This window comes from Drosophila ficusphila, unplaced genomic scaffold, assembly GCF_018152265.1.
Source record: "Drosophila ficusphila isolate 14025-0441.05 unplaced genomic scaffold, ASM1815226v1 contig_106, whole genome shotgun sequence".
Taxonomy (NCBI): Eukaryota; Metazoa; Arthropoda; class Insecta; order Diptera; family Drosophilidae; genus Drosophila; species Drosophila ficusphila.
In genome coordinates, this window is record NW_025063993.1 from 4,584,899 (window position 1) to 4,604,718 (window position 19,820).

General features: G+C 36.0%; 1 protein-coding gene across 1 annotated transcript; it reads left to right on the top strand.

The window, feature by feature from the left end:
* Positions 1–1,105: 1,105 nt before the first annotated feature.
* Positions 1,106–19,274, top strand: LOC108099847. Its single transcript, XM_017203494.2, has 7 exons — positions 1,106–1,652; positions 7,363–7,460; positions 16,733–16,895; positions 16,962–17,069; positions 17,209–17,373; positions 17,437–17,537; positions 18,015–19,274. Exons 3-7 carry the CDS (start codon positions 16,781–16,783, stop codon positions 18,474–18,476), a joined length of 951 nt encoding a protein of 316 aa, XP_017058983.1. The 5' UTR covers positions 1,106–1,652; positions 7,363–7,460; positions 16,733–16,780; the 3' UTR covers positions 18,477–19,274.
* Positions 19,275–19,820: the final 546 nt, after the last annotated feature.

Sequence of the window (19,820 nt, forward strand, 5' to 3'; positions counted from 1 at the left end):
TATAACATATTTACCGTACTCGTTTTCAATATATACTTTTATTTTTATATTAAACGTTATAATCTGTAAATGGAAAACTGATCCATTTTTAAGGGAATTTTGGTCAAAAACAAATTTAAATTCCCCAGCCAGTATCAACCATTTAAGACTTTTAATAATTCTAATCAAAAGTGAAATTTTATTCACTATAATTTAAGCCACTTGTTGTAAAAATGTACACATCGTATCTTTGAAAACTTACATACTGTTTTAAGGGGTTACATGGGTTTCACGGTTTCAAAAAATCGATTTTTTTTTTGTCTTATTAAATTCTATAACATTTCTAGAATATTGTCCTAAATTTTCAAGTTGATCCGAGTAATAGTTTCGGAGATACAGCCTTGAGAAGGTGGACGCTTGAGACCACTTTTATTGTCTCTTAAAACTTTAAACGCGTTTTTCTCAAAACTATGTTTTCAAAGTCGGTTGTCAAAATTTCTCGCGAACTACTCAACCGATCTTAATGAAATTTTACACAAGTATTCGAGATATCATTTACAAGGTATTGAACGAAGGATTTTTTTTTTTTTCAATTACAACTATTTAAAAAAAAAAAAATGTCGAGAAATTTTCATCGAAATTTGCATTTTTTTGTAAAAACGTCTGCCAAAAATCCAATTTTCATTTTTTTTTTCCTTCGTCCAATACCTAGTTTATTGTCTATACTGAAACACGTTTTTTTTATTTTTACTTTGGATGATCCTGAAAGAAGTTCTGCTGACAACGCGGAGGCACCTTTTCTCCGAGGGACTGCCGGAAATGGCGTCGTAATGGCCGACATTTTGATATTTTTTTTTTGAAAATTTCACAAAATCTTTATTAAATATGTATCTTTTAAATAATAAAAAGTTTCATTGAAATATTTCATTTTTTATATGCAAAAAAAATGTTTGAAAAAAGGCCGTTTTTTACCAGAGGAAACCCATGTAACCCCTTAAAGCTTGGGAATACATGTGAAAATCGCTAGATTTGTCGTAAAAATATCTAGATAGTCAACGCGCTAGTTCGTTACTCACAGTTGCGTGGCCGAGCTTGGGCTTAAAAGTTTTCTTCGGCCAGGTGAACCCGGTACAAAAAGTAACTGCCAGTCGCCGATATATCGCCGCGCTGTTCGCATTAAAATCCGGGATACGATTCGAATTTTCGTCTTTTGTACGTGGGTTAACTTAAAACAGAAGTCGCCTGCGCAGCCGGCGCTTCTTGCTAGTGTATGTGAATAAAATGATATATTAAGCGAAAAAGTCAGCAACAACCAGAGTGGAAAGTGCATTGTTTATTTAAATTTTCCAAGGCTATTAGTGTTAAAAGTTAACTCCCAGAAATGCACACACGCATACCAACGCAACCGAAAAGTTAAAGCGACGATCATTCATTACTGCTTCTTCTTCTTTTACTCTTTGCGACGTGTTTCGCTTACCTGTCAAATCGCGCGTGTGTTGGTGCGCTCCATCGCTCCCTCTCACTCGCTCTCTCTTGTTTTGCACATGCAAAAAGACAGCAGCAGCAACAACAACAACAACTTCACCTAAGAGCTTTCAAGTCGGAGTTCTTAGCGTCCGCGTCGACTTCGACGTCGGCAGAGGCTGCGCGGCAACTGCGAGCAACTCTTACAGGTTTGTTGGAATTTTTTTATATTGTCGCTTTTGATTTTTGTTTACCTCTGACTGGAATGGGAATTTGCGCTGGTTAGACTGTAAATATTGTCTCATATGGAGTGTCGCAATCGCTTACTATGCAAAAGAACAGAGTAAGATTGTTTTGGAGTTGAACGAATGTATGAGCCTATCAAATTTGAATATTTAGATAATTTGTATAATTTCGACCCGCTAAAATAAACTGAATAGCTGATTGACTTGTATCTTTAGCTTTTGAGTACTTAAATAAATGAGACCCAATTAATAACGCTCTCACAAATCTTGTTTCCGGTTTAAAATACATGTTAAAATATATCTTTAGCAGAGAGAGACAGATGATTTTTCTATGCTTATCAACTAAGACAATCTGTTGATTTACACATTCCCCAGAACTATTTGCTCAGATAATAATCTCTTTGTAATGGGATAAGAATTTATATCTAGGAACGTGATTTGGATATAGACCTTACCAAGAAGTTCTCGAGCAGAATTCAAGTTTCTAGTTTATTTTATTGCTTTTGTTACCTGCAACCATGCTTTATAATTTAAAACCTGCAGCTTTCTTCTTTCACAATTTTCAGTTTTCCCACCAACATAACCTCGTTTGGCTTATCAACAAAACTCATTTAAAATTCTAAATTCACAACTTCAGGGCACTGCACTACACAGTGCAAATCTTAAAAGTCTCGCCTTGAACGCCTCGGCAAGTGCTAATTTATTTACCTAGCTCCAACTCAACTCTTCGAAAACCCAAACAAAATGTATAAAAATAATTATGCCAGCAACAACATCAGCAAGTGAAACAGTTTAAATGACTTTCAGTCACGGCAGCTCAGCAGGTGTTGGTTATAGAGGGAAATCCGGTGGGGGAGCTGACTTCAACTTAAATATGCAAACTTTTTCACTGTGCTTTGAGAATATTCGCAAATTCTGATAAGAGTTGCCCCAACTGTAAAACCTAATTAGCAAATGTTGGAGGCAATTAAAAAACTACACTTTTTCTTCTTGGCCCATTTGTAAGTTGAAAAATAAAACAAAATTAGTACAAAATGTCGCAGTGCAGTCTATCCTTCAAGTAGCATTTTTAGATCTAAAGCCAAACTGGAGACCTGTACTAAAAAAAACTCCTGAAATAACTTAAATAAATATTGTTTATTTAGAAACTTTTTCATACTTCCATTATATCGAATCATTATATCGACGTCAAAATTTACATATGTATTTAAATACTTACATTTTTTTACGGTTACAAAATTTTTAATCGATATTCCAATTAACTTAATACCTTCCATAAACATGCCTGACTTTTCGCCACATTTTAAAAGGGGGTTAGCAAAACAAAAGTTAAGCCCCATGAGCTGACATCACTAACCTTAATATCAACCCCAAAGACCGGTAATTAAGTAATAGGGGAACGTCATAACAAAATCACAAACTAAGGTATAAAAGGCAAGTTAGAAAATTGCTCAGAAGCACTTTATAAAATCCCTTCATTTGGAGTATTTTTTCCTGGTTACTGTCATGGTTTTCTTAACCACCTTGGCCTTCTATCAAAGCGCTCAGCCAAGCGAAAGATTGACAAACTATATTTACGACTCCCTTCTGATGATCTCAGGCAAATGATGACAATCTGACACGCAAGGGAATTCATTACATTTCGTTCTCGCAGATAAAAGCTTTTAGCAAACTCGACAACAAAGGCAGGAACCTGCCGCATTTAGATAGCCGTCTCAGAACTGACCTCAAATTTAATTACCAACTTAACCTTTTTGGCCAAAAAATGGGTGCCGCCCATGTGACCTAATCCTGACCGAGTTGACCTATTAAAGGGAGGAAAAGTCAAGTTAGGAAAAGGAAATGAGGACATTTGAGGTGGGATATGCTTACGTAAAATTAGCTTTGGGCCAAGCAAGCGAAAGTGTTGGCCTGCTCAATGAACGTTTTATTCTCAGTCAGGAAAACAGTTGCCAAAAAGCCGATGGAGCATTTTACGGGCTCATAAAACTGGGATAATAAAAAGCTCCTGAGGCACGCCATTGCTTGCCTTTTCGTTCTATTTTCGGAGCACCGTCCATAAAATTACAAACCCCAATACGGGATCAATTAATATGGAAAGAGAAGTGCAAACGCAATAAAATATTAGTTGGGGTGCTAATATAAAACTATTTTTATCTGAACAATAATTAAATAAAATTTAAATTGAGTTGACATTAACATTCGTACTTTATTTTATATTCGTTGAGATAAATAAATGCAAATGTTGAGAAAGGAATTTAAAAAGAATAAAAAATGAAATCGTGATAGAATCTTACTTGGAAAAGATACCGAAGATAAGGTTTATGCATATTCTTGAGATTTTTATTGGGCTTATCAAAATTTTGAATCGTATTGACCCTGCCACGAGTTTTTTACCGTAGAATTTTCGTAATTTCGGTTTAAAATATTTTAATTTCTTTTCCCATTATTTTCTTTTCTTCATTCCTGATGGTCACGTTTGGATGTCTTATCTCTTATGTTACTTATCAAGTTTTTGGGGAGTGGTACGAGTATATGGCTTATGGATATAATATGCTAATTTAGTTTAAAGAAAACTGGTTAAAGCGAAAAAGTTGAACCACTATTTTTCTTGGGCTAACGAAATGAAAACTCGGTCAAAACTCTACGGGGTACTCTTCTTTCATTTTTTACTCTTAACTCCATTTCAAAATAAATTTCGTTTTCAATGCCCGAAAACTTGATGGAAAACAAAGTAAAACCGGTTTAACAGTTAGAGAAGCGTCATACACACACACAGAAGAAAATGTATTTTATATACCAAAAACCAAAATCCAAAATGAAAAGTAGGTGACGTTAAGCACCGTTAGACCTTAAAACTGGTCGTTGTTATTGTTCTTCTTCTTATTGTTTGTGTAGCTGCACAGAAGAAAAAATTCTTTATAATTGGTATATAACCTGAAAACTTTGTTAACATGATTTTTCGGTATAATTTATATGGTGCATTATATCTGTTATATTTAAACCAAATAAAATAGGTTAAATAAATCTTTTTTGTTGCATTTTTATGCCAAACACAAAAACTTGTTCTCGTGATGCGTTCTTTCTTTTTTGAATTAATTCGGCTACCAAACAAACATTTTTCAGGTTGCATGCGTGTAAAAGAATTTTCGTGTTTTATTTGGTGGCCACGCCTATCCATTTTTCAATTTTACATAATGTGGGCAGGTCGACGGCATGGCGTTGCATGCGGTCAAAAGAGATGGGGTATCGGCAGTGGGAAATGGGGAGCTTTGGTTGAGTGGCCAAATAACATTGGAAAAAAGCCAACGACAGCGCAGACGCAGCAGCAGCCACAACAGCAGCAGCAACAACTGCCGACGTCACACTTGCGTGGTCAGCTTTTTGTGCAATGCAAAGAGCGAGATGGATATAGGGTTAGAGCAAGACTCGCATGCAACAGGCCTTGGGAAAAAACACTGGTTCTGCATAAAAAAAATACAGATATTTTCTGAATTAAAAAAATATAATACATATATATATATTTTCTGAAGGTAAACAACAAAATATTAGGACTATTAAGATTCAATAGGTTTTGAAACTAAACTAAACTTAAAAAATAACATACTAATTTTGAAACATAAACTAAATTAAGCTATTTCAAGAATAATTTAAATAATATAGATTTTTTTCAAAGTACTTACATTTTGTTTAGCGAAGTTCCACAGTAGAGTTGTATTTGCGGCTCAGTCGGCTTCATGGTCAATCCAAATTTTCGCTTGTCTTATGCAAATTAACTTATTGCATTCTCTCTTGCAAATGTTCTACGGCTCTCCCTTTCCATTTTTCTTGCTCTCACATTTACACACTTTGACTGCGTAATTAAGTGGCCTTTTAATTGAGTTTGGAATGACTTGCTTCATCTTCCAAAGGGTCCATTCCCTCGGAATTAGCCATAAGCTGTTTTATACCTCGTTGTTATTTTTCTTGTTGTGCTGCACTTTAATTGAAATTTATGCAGCTATTTAAGTGCACTGCTCTCTTTTTGGGGGGAGGTTGCGGTTCAGCGATTCTTTTGTAAAAGTATTGCGTTAACGTTGATTACATGCATCCCATTTACTGTTCTATAAAATGTTTTTGAGTGTACGGAAGGGGGAGTTCCCGCTGCATTGATTCGAAATTGAAACCGCTTTTGGCATTGTCAAACAGGAAATTAGATGAAAAAGCGAGCTGTGCGAAAGTTTTTTATTCCAATTAGCGGGGTGAGGCTTTTATCGAAAGTGCTGCTCTTACCTTTCGATTTAATCAATGGTTACCAAACTTAATGGACTGTTGTTGGTTATACAAAATAAGTACATATAGGAAAAAAATATTTTTATGCAGAAAGAATTTATAAAATTGGTAATCTTTTTTAATTTAAGCCGTAAGTAGTACTTTAGAATCCTGAAATTGTGATTTAATGTTGTTTAATGTTCATAGTTCTAAAGAGCAATGGGGTTGCTTATATACAATTTGTTAATTATTCTAATGAGAGTCTAAATTAATTTAAATTACTGTTTTTTAAATGATAATTTCCGTTTCCCTGCTTGAATTCACCTACTCCATTGCTTTTTTTGATTCGGTAATATGTGTATCCTGAATATCTTTTTAACATGCTATGTTAGGAAATTCATATTTCTTTGTTAATTTTGATTTGGATTCTAAATTGTATAAGAAATATTCCTTTGAGTCAATTAAAAAAAGTATCGTGTATCTGTTTTGCTTGAAGTGAGCTCTAGCAGGTCTGTCCAAGTTTATTAGATTTTTTCCAGATTTTTATTAAATTTATTGAAAATATCGATAAATCTTTTCCAATCAATTTTCATTAAATTCATGGCACTCCGATTACGAAATTCTATACCTAAAACTTGACGAAAATTTCAGAACTTGTGCGGTTTTCAATTGCTCAATCAACAAAAATGCTTGAAAAGGTCAAGACCTTATGCTCCAACTTGCATAACACAAGACCCACACAAAGAGACCACAAAAAGAGACAACAATTTGCCCGCCCAGCTTTCAGCTTTTGTTTGGGGGTCAATTATAATACATGTGAACTGCAGATCTCTAATTAAAGTGTTTTTTTTTCTTGCCCAACCCAGAGAAAAAGAAACACGAGGAAATTAGAAAGCCATCAAATCGTTTGGATGCTTGTCAACTTTCGGTTGGGCTTTTAAGTACTTTTGATTGCGTTTCACCCATTGTCACGGCGCTGACTCACGTGATTCACGCAATTTTGTGGCAGGGACGGTGAGGTGGGCGATTGCAAGGGGGTTCCATTAACGATTGTCATTGCTGCGCAACTGGCATACAAATTTTGTTGAAATTTCTTGCTCGACTCTCCGGGTCTCTGGGGTAATTGTCATGCAATTTCAACTCGGCGATTCAAGGCACGATTGCTAACCCTTCCTCTTCTTTTGATAACAGTTTAAGCATCAGTTGTTGTTAGTCAAGTTGCGTTATGCGTTTATCTTTTAATTAAGGGAAGTTAGTAACGACCGACGAAAACAATCTAAAGGGCAATTAATTTAATTTAACATGAAAGTATTTTATGAAATTCCCTGGGGTAACTTAGTTGTGAGAAATAGCTGTGACTTATTGAGTGCAAATATTGTGTAAAACATTTTAATCTTTATATTGTGTTTGTCTTACCTTTCAGATCGGGTTTTTTCCCAAAAGCAATACCTCTCTCATGGAGTGTAGCAGAAGAAAAATAAAACTTTGCCTAAACGAAATGGATTTATAAAATTAATTCAAGTAAGTTTTTATGTATTCTGCATGATATGCATTTAAAAAAGAAATATACTCCCGATTCGGGAGTCTTTTCATAATCACATTAAAATGTTTAACTTTTTTATGGGGTTTCTACAGAGAGAACAAAGTATTTGCCAAAATCAACTTGAATTCTACACCAACAAAAGTCAAATAAAAGAATCTTTTAACTCATAAAAATTCGCGGTCAAGGTTGTTAACCTTGTGGATTGTTTTTGTTGGGAACATTCTTTTAATTCTCCTTCATTTAAACTTTTACGCATTTTTAAGCGTAAGAGGCGAAAGAAATGTAACTTGTCTTTCAACATAATTAAATTTTGAAATTATGTATACGCCGTGTGGCTCTCAAATAGCAAAAGTCAAGAGAAAAAGCTTTTATTATATGCATAAAAAAAAATTTGAGACGCGTAGAAAAATTGTGAACGGAATGGTGTTTAAAGTAAAGATTGAAAGAGTTAAACAATTTGGATTCAAATAAGTTTTTCAATACGTTATAAATTACATAATTTTAAGGTTTTAAATATTGATGAAGCATACCCTTGAATTCCACAAGCAAATAAATCATAAAGCAATGAATGAATGTGCGAGAAGCACAGGGAAAGACAATACCAACCGGTTCAATAACTGACAACTGGAATGAGGCACAAATTGAATTACATTAAAAGGGCAGCGGCCAAAAGACGATCAACAATATTCGCATGACTCAACTGAAAGATCATTTCTTAACATGCGTATTGAATGCCTTTTTAATCGAGCTAGAAATTCTTCAGTTACGTTTGAAGTATTTGCGGCCTCCTCATTAGAGGTCTTACTTTTCGCTAACCTTTGGCTTCCCCTTTATTACAGACAATGAAAACTTGTTTTTCAGCAATATCTACGTCTGATTAACATTATGATAATTCCATTTTGATGTGGGAGTTCATGGAAGTATATACTTATCTGCATATGAGAGAAACTTGTCTGGTTACCAATTGTTAAGTGGGTTGCTTGGGGAAATTTATGAATAGTTGACGTTGAGATATTTTTGTAGCTCGTGTTTTCTCAGCTGTGCGTCTATCAACCTTTCTTAATTAGCTAAAACATGACACGTAAAAAATGTTGTATTATAGATTAATTTTAATTACAAGTGTAAAATAAAAAGCAAATAATTCCAATGAAGTCCTAAGAAAGCTTCACCTTTACTCATAAAGTAAGTAATCCGTAGTAACAGCATTTTTTCCGGAAGCACTTTCAATCGTTGACGTGATTTTAATTGTTAATTAGATGGCTAGAAGAAGAAATTCTCTAGCTAAAACATTCGCCTATTTAATTAGCCAACCAAAAAGTCCGAGTCATGCCGACAGCATTTTAATTTTGCGGTTGCCACGGCTGACACAATCACAATCGCCGATTGAGATGAGTAGCGCACGTGATTTATCGACTGCATCGGTGAGCAGTTCCCCCAGAAAATCCAAACCCAAAGTTAAGTCCAGACACACATGAGTGCCAGTTGGCCATTCTATCCGTTCGAGCTGTTTGTATAGCGTCTGGGATATGATGGTGCCAGGCGGTTTTGTTATGTTCTGTTTATTTATTTTAAGGTGCAAACTCTTAGGTATCGTATACATCTAGAAAAGGTTTTGTCTGAAGATTCGCTTTACTTAAAACAAACAACTTTAATCAAAGATTAAGTTGCTTTTCCTTGGCTTATATTCTAGAAAACTGGTAATATAATTTTACAAACACTATTAAGTTCATAATGCCTTAAATATAATTTAAAATTTTTATTTGCTTTACAGGAAACCATTAAGTCTTAAATTGCGTTTTCTTGCTTAAAAAAAAAAAACTAAAGCTGTTATACATATGTTATTGTAGTCAATCGTCTACCTTAAAACCAAGTTCAACAGTGCCCCTTACTTCTTACCAATCGCCCTGAATTTTTCGCAGAGCCCGTATAAATCCCCGCGCTTCCGCCTTTCCTGGGCTATAAATCCCCTTTAAGCCAGATAACGGACCATCTATGGGAGTTGGTTAGATAGTTAGTTAGTTGGCAACGCCTTGGGGCGTGTAAAACGGCACGCAGAATTATTAACTGACAGCGGCAGCCATTAAGCGCTCACACATGCACATGAGTCGTTCTTGCAACATCAGCAACATGAACAGCGGCAACATGAGCAGAAGCAACATCAGCAAAAGCAGCAACAGCTCACAGAAAAAATTATTTTTGAAAATGTAACGTTTTTTATTGAGTTGAAAATAACTTTCAATAATGAGAATTAAATTTTTTTTTTAAATGGTTAAAACAACTCAACTTTTGTAAACCAATTTATTCACGGAGCTTCTTTAGGAAAGACACATTTTTAATTAATCGATTGTTCTTATTGTAAGTTATTAGGAATGTTTTGGAGTTCTAAGCTAAGTATTACAACTTTTTAAGCAATAAAGTAAAATTACTATTTTAGTTTAAGTGACAAATGTGGACCAAACGATTGTGTACATCTTTTTAGTTCAGATCACAGAGGACATTTAAATTGTAATTAAATAATAAAATACTTGTATAAACAAGATTTTTCCAAGTGCAGCAACAGCATCAGCCGCTGCCTCGTTGCACTTTCCATTTGCCAACTCAGTGAGCCGCAACCCGCTCCATTCTGCTCCCATCTTAGACCGGCAAACGTCCCCGATGCATTGGCTACTTTAGCTAATGACTTTATTGAATCGGCCGGGGCATATCCCCAGCCCGATCTCCAAGCCCCTGGACCTCTGTTCCTCAATCTGTTTGCTTCTGTTGACTCTTCATGTGACTTCTGCCGTATCGAGCGAAAAATTAGCACAAGCAAATTAAATGAATAGACGACAATGGCCCATCATCGTTATACAGAACGTGTTAGCATCGCCTTGGGTGGCCTTTCAAGCAGATCAAATTGGGTTACTGTGTGAGCTAAAGACACAAGAAGGGGTTTGGGGTGATTAAAGTATCATAATCTAGATAAAATTGTATTATTCATTTATGAATAATAATTTTCATTGGTTCTGGAAAGTTAAAAACTATTATGTTTAGAGGTCTGTGTGTATAACCTATATTAATATATAAAATAATAATGTATAAAACTAGAATTTTGTAACCTATAAATTAAATAAAAAGTTATTAATAATTAACAAAAAAGAAAAGCCTATTTAAAAGTAAAATAATTTCAAACAAGTTTATAATGCTAATAAATATAAAGTAATTATGCACATGCATACCAATTTTTTAAAATGCTTGCGTTTGAACTTTTGTGCAAAACTGAAAAATGGTTATTTAAGACTATAAACATTGAAGTTTACTGAGACCAAAGACTTAATACCTGAACAATTTTTAAACATGCCCCAAGTAATTCGCCTTTCAACCGTTCTTGTTTGCTGCCTGCCTCAAAGCAATTATGCTTAATTGTTTGACACGGCCAAAGAAGATGGCCAACCATTTCATGTAAAATTCAGCACATGTTATGTAAATAGCGGCTTCACCTATGCAACAACATAACTACGCAGCCATGGGTGGGGTTGTAAAAAATGATGAGGGGGTAGATAGTAAAAGTGATGGAACAGTGACCCAAACTGGAGCACCAACAGTTGGCCGTAGAACAAACTGTTTTCAGTGGTGGGAAGTAAAACGCTTTCCCACTTTTCCCCCTTTGCCCAGTGACAATGTCTGACACACATATGAAAAAGGGATTGAGAAAGTAGAGGACATTGTGGGAAGAATACACTTTAAAATAATATTTTAAGGGTTCTGGAAAATTTTTAAAGAAATAAAATACATTTTGGGATTATTGTTGTTTGCTAATCATTTAAAACCTCGATTTTATAAAACGGTTTACATGAAAGTAATCTGCTTGATAGGTATCAAAATATCAACTTTAATATACAAATATATATGTATAATATCCAATTTAATATTTCTAAAAAATATTGATCTTAGCCGCTCAAGTTTTTTCAGTGTAAAGGGATGGGTGGCAAGTTTTTAAGGGCGTTGGCAGTTTGATTGTTGTTTGCACAACTTGTCGCACTTGCAGCACGTTGCACGCTTGTCATAACGATAGATAAATACTAACTAAAAAGTATAGAAAAAGATGAAAAACGCTGACAGTTTACTGAACTACTTACGGCTGAGTGCGAGCGAAGGAGATCGTAGCCATATAGATTGTGTCTAGGGCCTTTGTTAGGTAAAAACTTTCACCCAAATGAAGTGTTTAAAGAAGCGGCAACAAAGTAAAAGTTTTTCACAACTCGACGAAACGTGAAAAATCTTCCACGGAAGCAGTGGGAAATAGGGATCTAGACAGCGACAGAAGACGGGAGCTTACGAGAAATGTGTTAACCACAGCTCAAACAAGAAAAGCAATTTCAAACCCTGCAGGAAAGATGACAACAAAGTGAACACAGCTTGGTTAACATTTTTCCATTTCTCGAGACCAAGTGTGACCCATTTCCAAGATCATCCGACCTACCTGAGTTTTTATTCGGTTCCCCAAGAGTGTAAATTGTAAATTGTGCTCGATTGGAGACCAGCATGCCAGCTCTTTGTGCTCGGGAGCCTGGGAATTTGTCTTGTCTCCAGAAAGTGGAGCTTTAATAAATAGCTGTAAAACCTTCCGATCGAGCGGAAGTTGTTTCTTTGATTTATTTTTCGCTTCCGAGCGGAAGTCTATATAGTGCTTTGAGTCTTGATTACACTGAAAATGTATGTTTTATATGGAACATAATCAATGTGTATTGACAACAATAGAAGTGCCAGGAAAGTTATCGTTAAATTGAATGGTAAAAATCGGTATCCTTTTGTTTAAAAATGCCTTCCTAACTATTTCTTAATCTTTTTGAAGTATTATCTTATTTTGCAAATCTTGATCATCATGTTTACAAAGTATTAAACCTATATGAGTTTACAAATATGTTATAAAGTTTATACAAATATAGATTCAGATTTTTATTCCCTTCACCTGTACAAAAACTAAACCAAAACAACCCCAATCCAATCCAACTTTAATAACCCCAAAATTCTTAAGCTGCCTGGTCTGTCACTCAATTAGGACAAGTTCTAACCTCAGTTGACTCTGGCTTGCAAAGTGTGTATTTGCTACCCCAAAGAGAGGAACCTCCAGCAAATTGCATATCCGCTGTTCCCAATTTTACACGGTTTTCCAAGGCAACAGCCAAGGCAGAAACAGCACAAACTTTCCTCAGCTATTGTGGCCTGTTTTGCACTTTGCCATGGCAACAAGTGCGGCCAAACATAAACAAAGCGAGGAAAATACGGCACGGAAAACTGTTCAATCGCGTTGCCAACTAACCGTGGCTATGAACTTAAAATGCATTGATCGACTTCGAGATATCTTCTATTAAAATATTAGATTAAAACAGTTTTACATTACACTAACGAAAAAAGGGTTGGCAAAAAACTTTTAACTAAAAACTACTAAAAACAACTACAACCTTCAAACTAACTTCAGAATGCTGAAGATTTAGCTAAGCCTTAGAAGTTTAAACGCTTATAATATCAATTACTTAAAAATCTTAAGAATTTTAAGAAATATAATTTTTTCTAGATATAATACTGTTTAATAATAATATACCAACGAACTGCAAGGTATTAAAATCAAACAATAATCCCAACCACGATTCGGGTGAAAATCAATAACAGAGAGGTGGATAATGGAGGTGAGGAAATGTGAACCGAGGAGTGGAAAGGTGAGAGGCACCATTAGAGAGACCGCGACACGTTTTTCCATTTGATTTGCAGGCGTGCGAGTCGATTTTAGTCGAGTCGGGCCGACAAATTAAAGTAAATTTCCTGTCTGGGTTCCTGGACAGGCTGCCTGGCTCCCACTGGTGACCCAATTTCCGCGGAAAAGCGACTTTTCATTAGTCTAAGTTCCCTTTTATTTGGGTTGCGCTAGGTTGGCCCTTCGTCTGGAAAAATTTGCGCATTCTGTTGATGAAGTGAGTGGGGCTAATGGGTCTGGAGTGAATTGGTTGGTTGGGTCTGGTCAGACCACAGGAGGTTGTTGGCCTTTCTTTTGCACTGTGATCTACGTTAAATTGCTTTATTTAGCTGGTTTTCGTTTCCCCAGTTAATTGATTTGATTTTCTTTTGCTGTCGGTTTTTTAGTATAAGTACGAGTTGAACTTTATATTGCGAGTTTTGTCAGAGATAAGTCGAATCGAGGTGACTTAGTTGGTATTAATGGGATTCAAGCACGACAGCTGACTAAGAGATATTTTTTAGTGCAAATTGAAAGTACTTGTAACAACGAAATAATTCACTTTATGGAGACAGGTGATATGTGACTAAAAGAAAGAGACAAAATTTAAGTGATAGTAGAATTCAAAAAGTTTAGTGGTCTTTTATTTGTGACCTTAAATAACTTACAAATATTTCAGGTAATACTTGTTTCAAGCCTTCATTTTAACAAATTCAATTTGTTTTTATTACAAGCTATTATTTTGGGGATGTTAATTCAACTGCCGATCTGGGCCAAAAAGATCTTTACCTACTGACCAAATGGAAAGCCATAGATATCTTTTCTTATTGGTAGTTTGATTCATGGTTATGGCTTTCGGTTGAAAGAGCCGGGTAACCCACACGAGTGGCTGCCACACGACGCCGCATTGCCAAGTGTGGTTGACTTGGCTCAGACGGCCCGCTGACAATTACACTTGGTGGTTTTTGGTCGGCCAGTCGTGTTGGCCACTCAATAAGCGGCACCCCAGACTCCCGACTTTAACAGTAGAGCTTCTTTATAAAGACTTTTAAAGCTTAGACAAAATTAAAAATTTGTTAAAAACTTTATGAATTTGTACTTTAATATTTTTTTTACAGAAACACATTTTGAACTTTTGAAAATAAGTGATGAAACACAAATAACGATTTTTGGTAACCTCGTTGATTGGTTGAATTTATTTTTGAACTCAATCTAAATAAAAGCCTATATTACTACACCTTGCTTATACTTTTTATTTAAAGCTTTTTGAATTTTCTGTTTAAGCAATATACACTGAACATTCTTTTTTGACACCAACGCGCGGCGTGAAAATCATTTAAGCATATACACATCACCCCTGAATCACGTTCTTAGCCGGGCAATCAAAATGGCCCAGAGCTCTACAGCTCAGTCCCAAATCCCCCGTGTCCAAATCCCTCGCTCTGGCCCTTCTTTCTACCTTTTCGACCACCTACACACGATCACAGATGCGATGGAAAGAAAAGAGGCTGAAGGAAATAAAATAAAAGAAGCCACGCGACGGGTCTTAAATTTACGGGGGGATCAGAAGGGAAATGAAGAGGAGTATCTCGACGGAAATTTATGCAAGTTGAAAATCGTGACACAATTGAGAAAAGTTCATTCCGTTGACTTTGACTTGGCCTGGCTTTGGCTTTTGATTCGGCTCTTACTTTGGCTTTGGCTTGAGCTTGGAATCGGAGGTTAGATGCCATTTGTTAGCCACACAACAAAGTTGCAGAATGAATTGGGAGGCGTAGAAAAGAACTCGTAAATGGAAAATTAATAAGTTCAATTTAATCAAGCTAGACAACAAATATTATTCTTTCGTTAAGTATTTAAAAATGTTTCTAATCTGATAATATTAGTGGATGTTAAAAAAGTATTAACATGCGTAAATGAATTCCAACGAGGAAAACAAAGATTCAAAGATAATTATAAATATATTTTAATTTTTGCTGCTTCGGGATCTAGAAACTGTTCTCAGGGGCTTTTCGAAATCTCAGTTCCGTTCCAGCGAGCAAAGACGAGCCTTCCTCTTGGCCAACTTTCGAGCCAAGAAGCAGAACCATCGGCGGCATTCGTTGGGGTAATTTAAGACGGGCGGCACACATTCCCCCCACCTCCCCCTCCCCCCTCAGATTCGCCTTTGCATTCAGTCGACTGTCTATTTACCGCTAAGAGCAACAAACAGCGTCTGGCAAATAAACATCGTCAAAATCGGAGTCTCCACTCCAATTCAGTTGCCAAGATGAGGCAACCTCGTCTCGGATTCATTTAGATTTAGATTTCTTGGGCAGAGTGTGTCTCCAGTTTCTGGTTTCTGGCATTTCAATGCTCGCTGCGATCACTCGCTGTCATCGAGGACTCTCAACTTACTTGCATGTGATACTATTTATGCCATCGCGAGGGCAGCGGGGAATTGAGTGGCTTATTGAGAAGGTTGGTGGGTTTATTAGCATGAAGGTGGAGCACATTCACCGCGGGGTTCTCCAGTTGATGGTTGGAAAGTATTCCACCAGACAAAATATAATAACAAATAAATTGAAGAAACTGAGATAAAGTTTAAAGTTTATGGTGTGAGTAAGCATGGTAAATATTTTAATATTTTGTTGTTTTTTAATGGATAATGTGTAATAACTTCGTTCATATTTAACTTCTAAGATATTCATTTAGGGTATTGTAGTGCCCTTACTTAATTTCTCATTCATGTTTTTTAACAACAATAATAAGCCCCTTGTTTACACACAATCTAGTATTGCAATAACTTAAATTATACACAATTCATATGTATTTAGCGTTTATTTGTTAACAATACGTATACGCCCTGTTGATATCGTTATGACAATTACCTCCTAAACGCTCTTTTTGCACGCGCTCTTTAATAGCTCATCAATTAGCCGAGAGCTGTCAAAAATAACTGGCATTCCTCGGCTTTAACTTGTCTTGGGGGCAGCAACATATATAGATACTCGAGAAATATTTTATAAAATGCCATTTAATTACATGTAAGAGGAAATCCGCTTAGAGAAAAACGCAAACAGAGAAAAGCTGAATCGAGAGCTTTTGTGTATCTTTGGGATACGGATACGTAAGCGACCCACACGAAGATAGATATTTCTCTGCGTAAGCATTATTTCTTCTGGGTCTTTTTATGCAATCTCAAGGTCAACAGCAAGAAGCTCTTTATGTATGAATGGGATCTAATTGTTCGTGATGACGTGAGGATGACAAAGTGCTCGGTTGGGTGGGTTACAAGCTAATGAGTGTCTCATGTGGGTGGTTCGTTCATAAGTACATCTGCTAATGCACCTAAGGAGATTTTTTGGGGCACAGCTAAGCTTCTTTATCGTCGTGTTCGCATTTCAAATGCGCTTGACAATGCGCTTGGCAATTTTTCTGTTGGATTGGCAAAGTGGCTCAAAGTCAATAGGCATTTGACATAATTCGGCATAATGATTACTTTGTTATTTAAACAAGTGCTCCCCATATAATGCATATGTCTGTTTGTTTTTTCAGCTTGTTGGATCTCAAATGCATCGTTGTCGTTATGCTGTACAGTAAAACATGGCAAAGTCGACACTTTATGCTGCTGGGGTGACCTGTCTCGGCTTTGTTTGCTTCGCCTTGGCATCCGTGGCCATTGGCATACCCATCTGGGGTTACTACGATAGTCCATCCGGTGAGTGACCACTGTACTTTCGGATACTTTCGGTTCGATCAATATAATTTGTATTTCGTTTAACAGGCGGCTATGACTTCGATCGAGGTTATTTCGGACCGTTTAAGGTCTGCAAGCAATTGACGTACAATCGCGAGAAATGCGGCAACGATGTGTCCAAGTTTAGGTTAAGCAGTAAGTAAATTTAAATTGTATTTAAAATTTTTTTATATTTTTAATTATACTTATTTGATTTATTTTTAAATTATTAAGCGTCTCATTAACATAAAATTCGTTTTGAATGAATATTAATTGTCTCATGATTCCATTGCAGATGCGGTTTTTGTCAGTGGTCTCTTGGCCATTGGCAGCTCAGCTGTGCTGGGGATCTTCTGCATTCTGTCGGTCATTCAACACGCGATGATCTCATCCAGGGAGAAGGTGGTAATGCCCTACACAACTCTAGTGATACTAAAGCTAATGTTGGCGTTGCTGGGAGGTGAGTGCTGATGGGTCTGTTTACGGTGCGTAATGTAAAGTAATTAAATTTTATAATTTCCAGGTGTACTGGCCATCATAGCGACGGTTTTGTTTGCTCTGCAAATTGATGAGCAAGAGCGCTTCGGCTTCAAGATATCGCGGGGCATTTCCTTCTACATTCAGGTGATTAATGGTTAATTACCCAGGCAGTTGGGCAAATAGTAGTGAGGCAGAATTATGTATTTTTAAAGAAGAGCTGTATTACTATTTGTCCTTTATATAAAAACTCATTCGTTGACCAAGGTTTATATTTAATGGTTTGTTAAGTTTTGAAGCTTAAAAAAATTTTAACAAGATTAAAAAAAAATTAGTTGTACAAAAAATAAATATTTTTCAAAAGAATAATATACGGATATATTCAAAAGTATTTTGACTTATAACCACAGATATGCGTTGACCAATAACGAAGAAAAATATAAGTATAAAATAAAGATTAAGCATTAACAATTAAAGCTTATAACGTTTTTGCAAAATATAACGAATTCTCTCTGCGGATCTCTATTATTTGAATATACATTAACTTGGGTTCACATTTTCGGTCTTCTGCTAAATTTTGTATTGATTTCCCCTAATATTAATTATTTCCACTTTGTTTTACAGATCGTGGCGATTGTATTGACCATTGCGCTGTTCGTGGCCGCCCTGTACGATGTGATCTACTCGCGCAGTCCGGGCGGAGATCCCACGATGGCGCTGGATGCCTCCTCGCCGGGCAGTGCCACCACCTTCAACAACCCGGGCTTCAAGGAGCCGCGCAGTCGCAACGGCGTCTCGGTGACGGACGCCTCCGGGAAGCCGTACAGCGGAATCCGGAACGGAGCGGGAACGGCGGGGAGCGTGGCCTCCATGAGCACCACGGTGACCAGCGTGTCCAATGGCTCCACCCTCGACTCGGTGACCCGATCGCCACTGCGGTCGAGCCTGAAGAAGCCGAGACCCCGGCCGGATCCCACGTTGGGTATCCAAAATCCCGGCTACTCCGGATCCGGCAGCTCGCCACCGATGCGACGAAATGGGAGCGTGAAGAAGGTCCGCATTCAGACGCACAGCACCGAGGTGTAAAATGGTTTCAACCATTTAGATTTAAGTCCTTCAAAAGCAGCAAACGAAGAAATCAAAACAAAAAAACAAAGACTGTGTACAGTAGCAAAAAAAAAAAAAAAAACACACAAAGAACGCTAAGATGAGAAACGTTTGCAAGTTTCTCTCATTAATTAATTGATAATTCCCAACTGCAAATTGAAAATTAGTTTTCATTTGTCTTCCAAGAAGGATACAAATTATTCATTTGGCCAAGACCAACATTTCTGTAAGCAACGGTTTCCGTCCAAGGGCAAGGCAAGAGTATTTAATTCGAATGGAATCACCCGGAGTAATTTGATTTTCTATATACCTCTCCAAGTGCCCTTAAGACCCCGCCCCAGTCCCCGCACTTTGGAAAATTGATCCACAAGTGTACAAGTGGTACACTGGAATAGCAACCTAAATATAATTAATTTGCAATATTCTTATTTAACAGAAACATAGTAAACGTAAGCATTATAAAGCAACATTTGTAAAATACATAAAAAACGAAACGACACAAATTGTTATTTATAGTTAAGTTTAAGTCAATGCGAAATGTGCGAGTTTCAAATAGATTCGATATTTGTATGTTATTGTTAGCAATACTTTAAACTGGAGGCGTTTATCAACCTAACAGGAAGTAATAATTGTTGCGCTAAGTTTTCACTATTAAAGACACTTAGATTTTTTGCTAAGCTTGTTTGTTTAGTTTTTTGTAACCTAATTGAAAAATGTGTTTCATGTTTTTCTCTGTAAGCTAAGAAAATACTTAATAAATGCGAAAGAGAACAAAAATCCGTTTAAAGTTGGTTTCTTGGGCAGTAAATATTTATTTTGTTGTAAAAATACCATTCAATATAAGGTTTTAAAACTACAGTAAGCATAACATTTTACTGCTTTACTGATGCATCTGTTAAACAAGCAGTACATTTTACGGTTTACTGCTTATGCCCAAACTTTGAAAGCAGTGTAAACTGGACTGTTAAGTTTAACAGAGGTTTATTTGAATTAGAATAACAATAATATGAAGTTAAAATACCTACATATCATTAGTTTGAAATAAAAGTAATTTAATTGAAATTAAATTTAAATATTTAATTACAAAAGTTGTTATACCAATTATTTTAGTTTAACACTCGTATTCTAAAACGGATGTCAAACATAAGAAAAAATGTCTGCATTTTTTTGTTCTTGACATTATTTTGAAAATCCTACCTAATCGTTTTATGTTTAAATGAAAATGATCTCTTCTAAATTAAACTGTTTTGTTTGTGTCTAAAAAGTCATAAAATATAACTTTTTTTAAGACTGGATTATTTTCCGTATTATAAAAAACATTTA